The 15,577-nt window shown below is 62.2% G+C and overlaps 6 protein-coding genes across 20 annotated transcripts in view; 2 read left to right on the forward strand and 4 right to left on the reverse strand.

Moving 5' to 3' along the window:
- The window catches only part of LOC119846859 (immunoglobulin superfamily member 1-like), a 597,460-nt gene that overhangs the window by 129,497 nt on the left and 452,386 nt on the right, over nucleotides 1-15,577 (forward strand). The window lies entirely within an intron of this gene.
- LOC119847133 (immunoglobulin superfamily member 1-like) overlaps nucleotides 1-15,577 on the reverse strand; it is a 660,993-nt gene that overhangs the window by 58,670 nt on the left and 586,746 nt on the right. The window lies entirely within an intron of this gene.
- LOC119847459 (leukocyte immunoglobulin-like receptor subfamily A member 6) overlaps nucleotides 1-15,577 on the reverse strand; it is a 652,437-nt gene that overhangs the window by 58,670 nt on the left and 578,190 nt on the right. The gene's annotated exons all lie outside the window — the stretch shown is intronic.
- The window catches only part of LOC119846912 (immunoglobulin superfamily member 1-like), a 615,137-nt gene that overhangs the window by 29,733 nt on the left and 569,827 nt on the right, over nucleotides 1-15,577 (reverse strand). The gene's annotated exons all lie outside the window — the stretch shown is intronic.
- Nucleotides 3,029-11,626, reverse strand: LOC122457242 (immunoglobulin superfamily member 1-like). Its single transcript, XM_043501214.1, has 6 exons — nucleotides 11,358-11,626; nucleotides 10,657-10,944; nucleotides 10,088-10,375; nucleotides 6,873-7,154; nucleotides 4,197-4,332; nucleotides 3,029-3,628 (listed from the first exon to the last, which is right to left on the reverse strand). Exons 1-5 carry the CDS (start codon nucleotides 11,392-11,394, stop codon nucleotides 4,202-4,204), a joined length of 1,026 nt encoding a protein of 341 aa, XP_043357149.1. The 5' UTR covers nucleotides 11,395-11,626; the 3' UTR covers nucleotides 3,029-3,628; nucleotides 4,197-4,201.
- On the forward strand, nucleotides 13,364-15,326 carry NDUFA3 (NADH:ubiquinone oxidoreductase subunit A3). Its single transcript, XM_038382384.2, has 4 exons — nucleotides 13,364-13,496; nucleotides 14,191-14,265; nucleotides 14,507-14,584; nucleotides 15,118-15,326. The coding sequence occupies exons 1-4, from the start codon at nucleotides 13,481-13,483 to the stop codon at nucleotides 15,207-15,209; spliced, it is 261 nt and encodes an 86-aa protein (XP_038238312.1). The 5' UTR covers nucleotides 13,364-13,480; the 3' UTR covers nucleotides 15,210-15,326.

Raw genomic sequence — 15,577 nt, forward strand, 5'->3', positions numbered from 1 at the left:
GCCAATGTCTCAGCCTGGGGGTGGGCCCGGTGGGGGACAAGCCTGCCCCACCCGGACTGTCAGGGTTGGGTGATGGCTGCCTGGGAAGGAGCCCCCCCCGGCTTCTCTGACCCTAGACTGACCCCCAGCTTGTGCCCCTCCAACTCCCATCTCTTGATCCTACCCCGTGGCCATGGGGGGTTGTGGCCTCCCCACCCGACACCTCCCCCTGGCTTGAGCTGCCCCATCTCAAGTGGGTGTTAGTGTGAAAACAATCCTGCCCCTTACACTGAACAGGGTTAAACACGGGCCGGGGGTGGGGTCCAGAGCCCGCAGCCTGCTCAGCCCCACGGCAACCCCCCCCAGTGACCCCTGGGACCGGCTGTGACAGACCCAGCGGAGCAGGAACCAGGGAGCCGTGGCAGGCACTGTGTGAAACGAGGGGTTTGTTCCAGCCTTGGCCCCGTTCGCTGGAGCGAGTCTCTAGCTGAAAAGTCCCCCCGGGTTTGGGCATCTCCCCGCTGGCCCCGGAGACACTAGCGACTGTCCTGGGGGGCAGAGGAGCCGGCGGAGCTGGGCTGGAGCCGGCTTTGCCGCGGCTGCTGTGAAAGTCCGACCCCGTTTCCTCCCGGGTTGGGGGTTCAATCGGGGGAGGGGTGATGGCGTCGGGGTCCCTCTCTCCGGCTGCTCTGCTCAGGACGTCTCCACAGAGCAGGGTCCGGACGGCCCGGGGGGCCCAGGAAATGGGGGGTGGGAGCCAGGAGGGTGAAGCGAGTCTCTTTCTTTAAGGCCCCAAAGGGTGGTGGGCGGCACAGCCTGTCCCTGCAATATTTTATCCACCAATGAGGTCTCGTTTCTGACACCCCAATTTGGGGTCACGAATTTCTGCTCCCCCATTTCTCCCATGTCCCAGGCGGGCCCCAGCCCGGCCCGTGAGTTCAGTCCGGCGGCCGGTTGGGTTGGACGAATCCCGTCTTTGTGTCTCACCGACTTTCCCCCCAACGTTCATTCATCCAGCTTCTCGTGAGGCTGCCTGAACTTCTCACTCAGCTTTGTCGGCTGACGTTTGGAGCCCCCCCTGGGGTGGGGAGATTTGGGGGGCAGGGGAGAAGGAAACTCTGGGGGTTTGTACAATAGAAATGCAGGCAGGGGAGGTCTAGGGAGAAAGGGGGGAGAGAAAAGGGGCTGGGGGACCCCGCTGCAGAGAGAGGAGGGGGACAGACATCTGGGGGGCAGTAAGTGCCATTAGTACAGTGCCAGGGTTAGACGCAGCCTCCCCACACACAGGAGCCGAGGGCTCTGTCTCGGGGCACTGGAGTGTGTGAAATTCTGCGGGTTGAGGGGCCTGGGCGATGAGCCCTGGTGGTCTTGGGGGATTTAACTACCCAGCCGCCGGTTGGAAAAGCGCTAGGGCCAAACGCACACTGCCCAGTGAGATCCTGGATGCAATGATGGGGCAGCAGGGAGGGGGGGCCAGTGCTGCTGCCAACACCCTCATGCCCAGCTCTACCCAGCCCTGAATGAGGCACTGAGCCAGGGTTGCAGCTACAGGAAGCCAGCGATGTCTCATCTCTTCCTCTATCTCTTACACATTGTCTCTAATCTGCTAGCCAAATCTACCTCGACCAAAGCAAGCAGAGGTCCCTGCAACACCCAGGAAACCTTGGGACCATCAGCCTGGCCAGGCATCATGCCACTTGCAGCTTGTCTGTGTCTCTGTGCGGAGGAGGGGACAGCTCACCCTCAATGTACCCTGCAGCCTTGGGGTTGGTGAGGTGGGCTGGAAGCCAGGAGACTACAGGGGCTGGTCTTCAATCTTTGTCTGACCACTATTTCCATGCAGATTCCCACCCCATCAAACCCAGCTGGTGACCCATGTAGGTAAAATTAGTACATGATCATGCAATTAAAGGATGTGTGGCACATGGCCAAGTGGGCAGAGTTAAGGTTGCTCAGGAAACTTTAACTGTGGCAATTGCTGATTCTGGAAAGTTTGATGTTGCACCTTTCTCTCTCAGCCTGCAAACCTGCCCACGTGCGACATGAGCCATGGCACTGTGTGAGGAGCGGGCGCAATGGGGAACGCCTGGGTTTGCTTCCCCTTCTGCCAGAGCTGAGCTGGGATGATGGGTTTACACTGTAACGCCTGATTCTAAGGAGCTTTTCTCAGTGTGTGAATTAAATAAACCAGGTTCAGAAAAAAACTGGAAAGAGAGAAATTCCATCCCGGGCCCCCCAACGGATCACCAGCCGGGAGAGACCATCGATATTAGGCATCAAAACGGTAGAAAAAAAACACATTAATTTCCGCCCCACCTGTGCGCACTGAACGTCGCAGAACTGCTCCGGTGTCCCCTGCTGGACACTCGCTCTGGATCCCACAGTGTTTTAAGATACCCCAGTAGCCCCTTTCCCGGTATCTCACTGAAGGCAGCCGTCTGGGAGACAGCTTTGTACGCTCTGGAGGTAGGGGTACGACGCACACAGAGACTTCGCCCAGTGCCGGGGCTCTGCATGGAATCACGCGACAAATGCACCGGTCCGTACAGAACCAAGAAACCCGGCCTGCGTTTCCCCGCTCCTGCTCACCCGTCCTTGAGGGACCATCTGCGCTCAGGGGATAGACGGCTAGGGCCCCTCCACCACTGGTTTATCTCCGTGTCCAGGGCGATTCCATTGCAATGGGTGGACACTTTAAGTCAACTACCCTTTTTCGTTATCCCTTTGACACCCGCCTCGGGCATTAAAGCCCAGCCTGGATGCCTGGTGTGACGGGGCGCCAATCTTAGTTGGGGTCTGTGCAGCGTCTGGCATGATGGTGTCCCCGATCCCGGTCATGGGTGGGGGTCTGTGCAGCACCCTGAGCAACAGGACCCTGACCTTGGTCACGGGAGTCTGTGCAGCGCCCAGCATGATGGGGACACTTACACTGTCCCAGTGGCGGCCCTTGCACTAACACTGGCAGTGTGGTAATAACAGGGTGTGAGGGAGGAAGGGGCCGGGGAGACACAAGCTGCCAATCACCAGACACACACCTCCTGGAGGGCATCACACTTTCTTTATTGAGGACCAGTCCCTAGTCCGTATAACCAGAGTGGGTCCATATAAATACAGGAGGTGCCGGACAGTGGTGAAGCCCAGCGCTCGCGGCTCCAGAAGGGGGAGACGTCTGGTACCATCCCTCAGCCCTCTCCCGCTGGCAGCTCCCCTGCCCGCCTTGTGGGGGTGCTTGACTGACCATTCCAGGGACCAGGTGGGCTCCCCCAGGGCTCCCCCTGCTCTGAAACGTCTGCTCTCCCTTTGCCAGGGCGATGGGGAACCCACCCTAGAATCTGGGGCGGCCATAGGCTGCGATGGGGGCAGAGTGGGGAGCTGGTGGGAGGGGCTGAGATAGTCCAGGGTGGAGAGGATGTTGGGGGGCAAGATCACAGTATGTTGGGGGAGGCTAATGGGGGCGGGGGAATAGAGAGGACTGGGTTGGACAGGATGAAGGGGTGGTTGGTAGGTGGGGGCTGGGGGGCTGGAAGGGAGGGGGTGGGGTAGACCAGGTGGGGGGCAAGGTGGAGTGGGGGGTGAATCCCAGCAGAGGCGGCTGCATGGAGTGGGGGGGCCTATTCCTTCCCTTAGTTGCTTGCAGGCCCATGACAGCCTGTGAGGGGAGAGAGAACCTCTGTTAGCTGCACTCCTGAGACCCCCCTTCCTGGACGGAGGGGCCTCCCCAGCCCCCCTGGGACAGATGGGGTCTCAGTCCTGCTCCTCCCACCCTGGAGCCCACCCAAATCCCAGCCCTCCCCCGAGTGTGGGGAGATGCAGGAGAGTGCCAAGTGTGAAACAGACTAGGGGGAGGGGGCAACTTCACCCCAAATACCCCCCGGGAGCTGGCTGTAGTGGAAAATCAAGGTGGTTATGCTGGGGAGGGGGCGCAGGCACCTGTCAGGACTCCTGGGTTCTCTCCCCGGCTCTGGGAGGCAATGGGGGGTCTAGTGGTTAGAGCAGAGGGGCTGGGAGCCAGGACTCCTGGGTTCGCTCCCTGGCTCTGGGCGGGCAGTGGGGTCTAGTGGTTACAGCAGAGGGGCTGGGAGGCAGGACTCCTGGGTTCTCTTCCCAGTTCTGGGAGGGGAGTGGCGACTAGCGGTTAAAGCGGGGGTGGTGGGGGCTGGGATTCAGGAATCTCCAGCATGGCCTCGTCCCCATCTCCCCGCCCAGGACCAACTCACTGGCCTCAGCCTTGCAGGTGTCTCTCCTCCCAGCAGGCCTGGGCTACAAAGAGCAGCGCCAGGAGCAGGACGGCAGCCCCCAGGCCCAGCCGCAGTACGTTGCTCTGGCTGTAATTGCTGCCCCTGGAGTGCGAGCCTGGGGGAGCAGGAAGGAGACAATAGAAAAAATATACTGTTAGAGATCAGCCTCGCCGTGAGAGCAGAGAACCCAGGAGTCCTGATCCCCACCCCATCCCTCCAGCTCTAATCGCTGGACCCCACACTCCTCCCAGAGCTTGGAATACTCACCCCTCCGTCCAACCCTCCCTCCATCCATCCCTCCGCGTACACACCCCTCCGTCCATCCCTCCATCCATCCCCCACAACCCTCCCTCCATCCATCCCTCCGCGTACACACCCCTCCCTCCATCCATCCCCCCACAACCCTCCATCCATCCATCCCTCCACGTACACACCCCTCCCTCCATCCCCTACACCCCTCCCTCCATCCCTCCGCGTACACACCCCTCTGTCCATCCCTCCATCCATCCCCCACAGCCCTCCCTCCATCCATCCCTCCACGTACACACCCCTCACTCCATCCCCTACACCCCTCCCTCCATCCCTCCGCGTACACACCCCTGTCCATCCCTCCATCCATCCCCCACAGCCCTCCGTCCATCCATCCCTCCGCGTACACACCCCTCCGTCCATACCTCCATCCATCCCCCACAACCCTCCATCCATCCATCCCTCCGCGTACACACCCCTCCCTCCATCCCTCCCTCCATCCCCTACACCCCTCCCTCCATCCCTCCGCGTACACACCCCTCCCTCCATCCCTCCCTCCATCCCCTACACCCCTCCCTCCATCCCTCCGCGTACACACCCCTCCGTCCATCCCTCCATTCATCGCCCACAACCCTCCCTCCCTTCATCCCTCCACGTACACACCCCTCCCTCCATCCCCTAACCCCTCCCTCCATCCCTCCACGTACACACCCCTCCCTCCATCCCTCCATCCATCCCCCACAACCCTCCCTCCATCCATCCCTCCACGTACACACCCCTCCCTCCATCCCTCTGCGTACACAACCCTCCGTCCATCCCTCCATTCATCCCCCACAACCCTCCCTCCATCCATCCCTCCCCATACACACCCCTCCATCCAACTCTCCCTCCATCCATCCCTCCGCGTGCACACCCTCCGTCCATCCCTCCATCCATCCCCCACAACCCTCCCTCCATCCATCCCTCCCCATACACACCCTCCATCCAACTCTCCCTCCATCCATCCCTCCGCGTGCACACCCTCCGTCCATCCCTCCATCCATCCCCCACAACCCTCCCTCCATCCATCCCTCCCCATACACACCCCTCCATCCAACTCTCCCTCCATCCATCCCTCCGCGTGCACACCCTCCGTCCATCCCTCCATCCATCCCCCACAACCCTCCCTCCATCCATCCCTCCCCATACACACCCCTCCATCCAACCCTCCCTCCATCCATCCCTCCACGTACACACCCCCTATCCCTCCATCCCTCCGCATACACACCCCTCCGTCCATCTGCCCCAACCCTCCATCCATACATCTCCATACACACCCCTCCATCCATCCATCCCTCCATCCCCCACAACCCTCCATCCATCCATCCCTCTGTGTACATACCCCTCTATCCCTCCATCCCTCTCCATATACACCCCTCCGTCCATCCATCCCTCTGCGTTCACACCCCTCCATCCATCCATCCCCCTGTCCATCCATCCCTCCGCATACACACCCCTCTGTTCATCCCCCCCCACATCCTCCATCCATCCTTCCACATACACACCCCTCTATCCCTCCATCCATCCCCCACAACCCTCCATCCATCCATCCATCCATCCCCGTACACACCCCTCCGTCCATCCCCCCCAACCCACCCTCCATCCATCCATCCATCCATCCATCCCCATACACACCCCTCCATCCATCCATCCCACCATCCATTAATCCCTCTGCATACACACCCCTGTGTCCATCCATCCCTCTGCGTACACACCCCTCTGTCCATCCCCCCTCAACCCTCCATCCATACATCCCCATACACACCCCTCCATCCATCCTCCACCCATCCCTCCGCGAACTCACCGCCTTATCCCTCCATCCCTCCCCATACACACCCCTCCATCCATCCCCCCCAATCCGCCCTCCATCCATCGCTCTGTGTACACACCCCTCCCTCCCTCCGTCCATTAATCCCTCCGCATACACACCCCTGTGTCCATCCATCTCTCCGCATACACACCCCTCTATCCCTCCATCCCTCCCCATACACACCCCTCCGTCCATCCCCCCAACCCTCCGTCCATCCATCCCCGAACACACTCCTCCATCCATCCATCCCTCCATCAATTAATCCCTCCACATACACACCCCTCCGTCCATCCATCCCCCCGTCCATCTATGCCTCCGCGTACACACCCTTCCATCCATCCCCATACACACCCCTCTATCCCCCCACACCGCTCCATCCATCTACCCATCCCCACACACCTTCTCCATCTGGGCCCACCCCCCTGGCCAGTTCCCAGGCAGGACTATAGCCAGTCCATACCCAGCGCCCCACTTCCCCCATCCCAGCTTAGCCCAGTGCATACATGTCCAGACTGATTAACCCTTGAACTGCTGGATGCCCCCGGCCACGCACTCACCTTGGGTCTGCACCTCCATGTCATTGAGATCCAGGTCGAAATGGGTGCCCGGTTCCTCCGGCCCGTAGTGGCAGCTGAAGACCCCACCGGGGCCCAGGGCCTGCTCCTCTGGGAGATCGAAGCCGGCCGGCCCATTGTCCCCATCGGCTGCAATCCAGGCCAGGGGCTTGGGATCCCCGTCTCGGTACAGGAAGAACCAGCCACCCAGGTCGTCGGGGATGGAGCAATTCACCCGGAGCTTCCTGCCCACGTCCACGAACCTCTCCCGGGCGCTGGGAACGTCTGGAAGAGCCAAGAGCCCCCGTGAGATGCTGCTCTGGCCCCGCGTGGCCCCGGTTGTACCCGTGCCGGGGCAGGGTCATCGGCCTGCAGGGGGCGCTTCCACCCACAGACCCTATGGTACCACCCCACAATGCACTGGGGTGCATTACCCACCAGCCCTACACACACCTCTATCCATCCCTCCCCATAGACACCCCTCCATCCATCCATCCCTCCCCAGACACACCCCTCGATCTCTCCCCCATTCCTCCATCCCTTCCTCCCTCAATCCCCCTATCTCTCCCCATACACACCCTTCCATCCATCCCTCCCTCCCTCCCCAGACACTCCCCTTCATCCGTCCCCCATTCCTCCATCCATCCCTTCCTCCATCCATCCCTATAGACAACCACCCACCCCTCCATCCCTCCATGAACCCTCCAGCCATCCCTCCTTCCACCCTTCCATCCCCACACACGGCTGTCCGTCCATCCAGCGGCCCCCATAGACCGCCAGCCAGCCGCTGCCATAGACCTCCAGCCGTCCCCATACTCCCCCGTGACACGGAGCCAGAAAGGGTGAAGCACCTAACAGGCTATATGACCCAAATTCAGCCTTTAGAGACATATTAGTGCCTATGTCAATGGGGATTGGGGCCATTCCACGTGAGATACACTAGAGCTTCGAAACGTGCACTTGTTAGAGCGTTAGAAGAAGCTAGGGATTGTGTTTGTCTTTGTTTTCCCAGAGCAGCGGTTCTCAACCTGCTGTCCATGGCCCGCTTGCAGCCCGATCAGCACACAGCCGCGGCGCAGGTGACATCCTCAGGGCCACACAGGTAGCACTGGATGTGGCCAACATCACCACAGGCGCCGACTCTGTGGGTGCTCCGGGGCTGGAGCACCCACGGGGGAAAAATGGGGGGTACTGAGCACCCACCGGCAGCCCCCCATCAGCTCCCCATCAATGTCTCCTCTAGTTTTTGACAGGTCGGGTGCACAAAAAGTTTCTTCTGTACCAATTGTTGTGCGCGCGGTGTTTCGCCGTGTGCACGGGGTTTAGGATCTGTGTGCACACGCAGCTTAGAAGGAACAGTGCTCACCACCACCACCACCACCCCAGCGCCTCCAGCCCTGCGGATCAGCACCTCCCCTGCCCTCCCCGCGCCTCCCACCTGCTGCAATCAGCTGTTTCTCAGCATGCAGGAGGCTCTGGAGGGGGGGGAGGAGCGAGGATGCACCATGCTTTTGGGGAGGGGGTAGAACTGAGCGGGAAGAGGTGGGGCGGGGGTGGAGAGGGGGCAGGAAGAGGCAGGGGTGGAGTGGGGGCACAGCTGGAGCTCAAAGACCCCTCGGCACGTTGGAATATCGGCACCTATGCACATAACACATTTTGCGGCCCACCGTGGTCAATAGGTTGAGAACCACTGGCCTATATCTTGTTAGGGGTTAGCAGTGTAACCAGCCGGTTCCTGTCCGTCTCTATGCTCTACTGATTCAAAGAGCAAACAGGAATATTAACATTTAGATGGAACTTGGCTGTAAAAATGTCCTTGTCTATATTTCTCTTTGAAATTCGCAGTAGATCATCTAGGAACTGCTTTAGGGATAATTACCTTATACTGCTGAATGCACCTAGTGACCTGGGTCTACGGAGTCCAGGACACCTACATAGAAACTAGGTGATTCTACTTCAAAGCCACAATACTTCACCAAGGACTGCAGGCTGCTAAGAGGCTCCCAGAGAGCTAGGAAAGGACTTGTGGGCCCTGATCCTGTCGTCTGAGATCTGCTTAAGCTTCATCAGGGGAAGTTCGAGTCGCCAGGCTGAGGTCTCCAGCTCCAGTCTGGGGCACCCGGGCATTGGACTGAACCAATAGAGTAATTCTGAAAGAACGTTTTGCGACTCTAAAGCTCACATCTCGGCTGTGAAACTGACCTAAGAACCGTATTCGTGTCTGTACGGATACCGATCTTTGAACCCGTGCGCTCGCTCGCTCACCCTCTCTTTTCTTTTTTAGTAAGTTTGAGTTTAGTTAACAGGAATTGGCTGTGAGTGTGTATCTGGGTAAGATCTGAGATATTCAGTGACCTGGGGCCGATGTGTCCGATCCTTTGGTATCGGTAGAACTTGTTATATGAGGAACAAGATTTTCAGTCATCCTCATCGTATGTGAGTGGGAGCCCAAGGCTGAGTGGCTTTAAGGGAGCTGTTTTGGCATCTGAGTAACCAGGAAGGTGTTGGAGAAGCTCTGGGTGAATCAAAGTATTTGAATAGCCACCAGCTTTGGGGGCCTGTCTACTGCATTTTTTGCAGGTTGCCCTGATTGAGCAATCTCAGTGTGGCCCCCCCAGGAACTCGATCACAACCGCGCCATCCATCCCCCCATCCTCCCATCCATCCATCCCCCCACACCCTTCCTCTATCCTACCATCCCCCATCCATCCATTCCCCACACCCTCCCTCTATCCCCCATCCCTCCATCCATCTCCCCACACCCTCCCTCTATCCCCCATCTCCCCATCCATCCCTCATCCCCCCACACCCTCCTTCCATCCCTCCCCTCACACTCTCCCTCTATCCCCCGTCTCCCCATCCATCCCACCACACCGTCCCTCCATCCCACACACCCTCGCTCTATCCCCCATCCCACACACCCTCACTCTATCCCCCATCCATTCATCTCCCCAGACTCTACCTCTATCCCCCATCCATCCATCTCCCCCACACCCTCCCTCTATTCCCCCATCCATCCCACTACACCCTCCCTCTATTCCCATATACATCCCATAGACATTCACATCTATACAAAATGAGCTGAAAAAATCGTGCCCTAGAGGGGACAGGCCCCGTGTCTCATTCCCCGCCCCCTGAGCCAGCCAGTCCCAGCCCTGGGGCCGGATGGGAGCTGGCGCTCCATAGAGGGGAGACGCCCCATGCCCCATTCCCCCCACCTATGACGCTGAGCTCCAGGGCGTTGCTGGCATTGGACCAGGCGAAGGGCTCGCTGGTGCTGTGATAGTAGCAGGTGTATCTCCCCGCGTTGGCGGCACTGGCGTTCCCCAGGTGGAACTCGGCCGTGGGGGGGTCTCCGCGAGGCGCTCGCTCAGTCCAAAACTCCCGCGCCCGGTACAGCACAAAGCTCATCCCCTCATACGGAGCCCAGCACCGGATCGTCCAGGTCTGACCGGTCAAGACCTCCGCGCCGGGGCTGACGGCAATGGATGGCTTGGGGTAGCGATCTGGACCTGGCACAAGGGAAGCAGAGCATCGGGGTGGGCTATTGGGTATCCCGAGCTGGGGTTGGGACTGGGGGGGGGGCAACTGGGAGAGCCCAGTATCCTCCCACGTGGCTTAGACCCATGGGCCCATCTATCCCGGTATACCATCTCCTCTCTTCCCCCAGGATCAGACCCATGGGCCCATCTACCCGCCCTCTCCTGCCCCATGGATCCGATCCCCGGGTCCATTTTCCCCGGTCCCACCCACTCCCTGCCCCTGGGACCAGACCCTCAGGACTCACCGCTGGTGACGTTAGCGGGGTCGCTGAGCGGGGACTTCACCCGCCCCCCGGCCGCATCCCGGTTCCAGTAGCCGCACCGGTACCGCTCGCCAGGGCCGATGCTGGGCAGCAGGAACGTGACCTCTGAGCCCTGCGCTGGGGCCTGCTCCTCGGCCACAGGGCCTGGTGTGCCGTCCCGGTGCAGGGTGAACCAGCCGTCCCCGAGCGGCCCCGGGACGGAGCAGCGCAGCCTGATTCCCGCCTCGGCACCTGCGGCCCGATCCCAGACGAGGGATGGCTTCGGCAGAGCTGGAGACACAGAGCGGGGGGGGGGGGAAAGCCTCTGGGTGACCCCCAAACAGCCCTCCTTCCCTCCCCCCTTTGCTCCCCACCCTACCTGAGCCCCCCCATACACACAGCCCCTCTTCTGGCCCTGCCCATCACAGCCTGCACCTTACCCTGCCCTCTCCCCTAGAGCCCCTCCCCTGCATTCCCCCACCCCACCGAGGAGTCTTCATGGGCCCGGGGGTGACCCCCTTCTTGATGGCCTGAACAGTCCTCATCTGCTCTGACAGAAATAGAACCCAGGGAATCCTGGCTCCCAGCCCCTAACCACTAGACCCCACTCCCCTCCTACAGCTGGGGAGAAAACCCAGGAGTCCTGGCTCCCAGCCCCCCTGCTCTAGCCCCCTTCCAGCTGTGGGGCTGGCAGTGACACTCACCGACTGTCAAGAGTAGGACTGGCAGAGTCACGGCCATGGTGAGCAGCCGCGCGGCCAGCGATGGGGAAGTGGCAGGACTGGGACAGAGGCACTGGGAGAAACCCAGCTCTAGGAAATGAGCCACCGACCACAATGGAAAATCTCCACTTCTGATTCCAATGGGGGCCCAAATGCTGCGGGGGGGTAGGGGGCCTGCACCTCTGCTACATGTATTACGGTAGTGCCAACCAACCTCAGGGGCCTCGTTGCGCCTGGCGCTGCACAGACCCCCCCCCACACACACAGTCACTGAGATCTGGGACCCGTTACGCCAGGTGCTGCACAGACACCCCCCCACACACACACACTGAGCTCAGGGCCCCATCGTGCCAGGCGCTGCACAGAACCCCCCCCACACACACACACACTGAGCTCAGGGCCCCATCACGCTGGGTGCTGCACAGACTCCCCCCCCCCCCACACACTGAGCTCAGGGCCCCATCGCGCTGGGTGCTGCACAGACTCCCCCCCCACACACACACTGAGCTCAGGGCCCCATCGCGCTGGGTGCTGCACAGACTCCCCCCCACACACACACACTGAGCTCAGGGCCCCATCGCGCCAGGCGCTGCACAGACCCCCCCCACACACACACACTGAGCTCAGGGCCCCATCGCGCCAGGCGCTGCACAGACCCCCCCCACACACACACACTGAGCTCAGGGCCCTGTTGCGCTGGGCGCTGCACAGACCCCTCCCCCCCCACACACACACTGAGCTCAGGGCCCTGTTGCACTGGGCGCTGCACAGACTCCCCCCTCCACACACACACTGAGCTCAGGGCCCCATCGTGCTGGGTGCTGCACAGACACCCCCCCACTTGCACATCGGCCCCTCTGGACTGAGATGGCAGGTCCCACGGCACCGGGTGCTGCACAGACAGCCCCCCCCCAACCGAGATCAGGCCCTGTCGTGCTGGGCGCTGCATGGACACAAAGTGAGGGACACTCCCTAGAGCTCACAGGTGAATAGACAACGGAAGGACTGTTCTCCCCATTTCACAGATGGGGAAACTGAGGCACAGAGCGATTCAGTGATTTGCCCAAGACCACATAGCATGGGGGCAAGAGAGGTAGAGCCAGGAATTGGACCCAGGTGTCCTGAGCTGCAGTGCTATGCCTTACCAAGACCAGCCTTAGGCTACCTTGCACTAGCCCTGCCACCCAGCAAGCTCTGGGAGGGGAGTGGGGTTTAGTGGTAAGAGCAGGGAGGGCTTGGAGCCAGGACACCTGGGTTCTCTCCCTGGCCCTGGGAGGGGAGTGGGGTCTAGTGGTAAAAGCAGGGAGGGCTGGGAGCCAGGACACCTGGGGTCTCTCCCTGGCTCTGGGAGGGGAATGGGGTCTAGTGGTTAGAGTGGTACAGGGGCCATCTCCACCCCAGAGCCAGGAAGGGAACCCAGGAGTCCTGTGCCCATTTCCGAAGTGCTGGGGACTGAGGCGGCGGAGCATGGAGCCTGGCCACCCCAGCGCGGTTCACCACGCCCCGTCGAGCCGTGTGCTGGGTGCTCTCCCGAAAGTCCCTGGTGACTCAGAGGAAGCAGATGTGTGATGGGGGGGCTGTCCCCTGGGGGTTCCCTCTGTGGTGTGGGGCAATGGGGTGGCTGGCAGGGGCATTCAGCTGCCTCTGATGTGGGGGTCTGGGGGTTTCTGGGACCCTCTCAGCCCCCCCAACTTCCAGCCCCCCCATCCCACAGGGGAAGGGGGCCTCAGGACTGCCTCAGCTCCCCCTCCCCCGCCTCATACCCCACCCCTCAAATCGGAGTCTGAAGTGCAGCTGCCCCCAAGGGCTGTTATTGGGGTTCAGGTTTCGGGGGGCGGGCGGGGGAGAACCCAGGAGTCCTGGCTCCCATCCCAGAACCAGGGCTAGCGGTTACGGAGGTGGGGGGAGGGTTGGGAGCCAGGACTCCTGGGTTCTCTCCCCGGCTCTGGGAGGGGAGTGGGCGGCCGGTGGTTGGGGAGGGGGGGCTGGGAGCCAGGACTCCTGGGTTCTCTCCACGGAGGCGGGCGGGGCCAGCGGCCCCGCACTACAAGTCCCAGGCTGCCCGGCCCGGCCCCGGGTTTCCTTCCTGTGCGGCGGGAGGGAAGATGGCGGCGCTGAGCAGTGAGTGTCTCCTTCGGGGGGCTGCCCCAGCTGGCGGGGGGGAGGGGGGATCTGCGTTGGGGGGGCTGCCCCAGCTGGCGGGGGGAGGGGGGATCTGTGTTGGGGGGGCTACCCTAGCTGGAGGGAGATCTGCGTTGGGGGGGGCTGCCCCAGCTGGCGGGGGGGGAGGGGGGATCTGCGTTGGGGGGGCTGCCCCAGCTGGCGGGAGGGAGGATCTGCGTTGGGGGGGGCTGCCCTAGCTGGAGGGAGATCTGCGTTGGGGGGGGCTGCCCCAGCTGGCGGGGGGGAGGGGGGGATCTGCGTTGGGGGGGCTGCCCCAGCTGGCGGGGGGGAGGGGGGAATCTGCGTTGGGGGGGCTGCCCCAGCTGGCGGGAGGGAGGATCTGCGTTGGGGGGGGCTGCCCTAGCTGGAGGGGGGGAGGGGGATCTGCGTTGGGGGGGGCTGCCCCAGCTGGCGGGGGGGAGGGGGGATCTGCGTTGGGGGGGGCTGCCCCAGCTGGCGGGAGGGAGGATCTGCGTTGGGGGGGGGGCTGCCCCAGCTGGAGGGGGATCTGCGTTGGGGGGGCTGCCCTAGCTGGAGGGGGGGAGGGGGATCTGCGTTGGGGGGGCTGCCCCAGCTGGCGGGGGGGAGGGGGGAATCTGCGTTGGGGGAGGACATTAACCCTTCATGCTCCGCTTTCCCTGCCCCCCTCCAGAGATCGGTGCCTTCCTGAAGAACGCCTGGGCCAAGGAGCCCGTCATCACCGTCTCCTTCGCCATCGGCATCCTGGGTGAGTCGCCCCCACACCTCGGATGGGGGGAGCCCCCCCTGCTCTTACACAGCACCCCGTAGTGGTGCAAGGGGGCTGGCACTGACTGTCAGGGGAGAGCGCCCCCCTCCCTCCCCGCAGCGCAGCGCCCCCCGCTGCGCCCCACATGCTGCTCCCCGCAGCCCAGCGCCCCCTACTGAGCTCCCCCCTCCCCAGCATCCGTGGGGCTGCGCTGACGTTGTCCGTGTCTCTCTGCCTGCAGCCGCGGTGGCGCCCCTGCTCAGCCCCTACACGAAGTTCTCCGGCATGATCAACCGAGCGACGCCCTACGTCTACCCAGGTGAGAGCTCCTGGCCACGCCGCCCCCCGTGGGGCCTGACCCCCCTCGTCCCTAGCTGAGAGAGAAGTGCCAGGCGCTGCACTGGGGCATCGGGCCCAGCCCTGGCTGCCGGGGCAGAGCGCCCCCTGCTGACCCTCCCCATTCCGTGCAGCACAGCGCCCCCTAGCGCTGCCCTGGGGCAATGCACTGACTGCCAGAGGATTGTGCCCCATCCCACTCCCTACAGCGCCCCCTAGCACTGCCCTGGGGCAATGGGGTTAGCACTGACTGCCAGGGGAGAGCACCCCCTACTCTCTTCCCCACACCAGGGCAGCTGGATCAAGTCTCAGCTGGTTGGTTCCCCCCGGCCAATCCTCATGGCAGCGGGTTGCAGCTAGGCTGATGGCAGTGGGGTGCTGACCTCGGGGGGGGGGGGGGGGAAGCCCCAGCTGATCCAGTGCAGGGGTGGCTTTAACCCCTTCACCTCTGCACTGTCCCCTGGGGAGAGGCCCCTGAGGGATCCCACCCCCTAAGCCGCCTCCGCCTCTCTCTAGTGCCTGTGCGAGATGATGGCAACATGCCCAACATCCCCTCCCACCCCTGTGACAAGGAGGGGCCCAACCTGGACTGGCTGAAGAAGCTGTGACATGGTTGCAGAAGGAGCCTTCCCCCTGGGCTGGGTCAGCGCGCTGCCCCCTGCTGGCTACAGGGGGGTTTGGTTCTGTCCACCTCCCCCCATGGATGTAATAAAGGTTTTGACTTAAAGAAGCAGCGTGTGTGTGTGTGTGTGTGTGTGTGTGTGTGTGTCTGTCACTGGCGCCCCCTGCTGGCTCTGAGTGTCATTGGCGCTGCTGGAGGGGGAGACCTGGAGCGTGCACAGCGGCTGCCCTCTACAGGCGGACATGAGACTTGCATGCACAGTTTCATTGCACTGACCAGGGGGCCCATCTACAGCTGGGGGGAGAGGCAGGGCCCTGGCCCGCTGCTCACTCGATCATGAAGCGAGAGGGGAGA

This window comes from Dermochelys coriacea, chromosome 23 (genome assembly GCF_009764565.3).
Source record: "Dermochelys coriacea isolate rDerCor1 chromosome 23, rDerCor1.pri.v4, whole genome shotgun sequence".
In the NCBI taxonomy this organism is placed as follows: Eukaryota; Metazoa; Chordata; order Testudines; family Dermochelyidae; genus Dermochelys; species Dermochelys coriacea.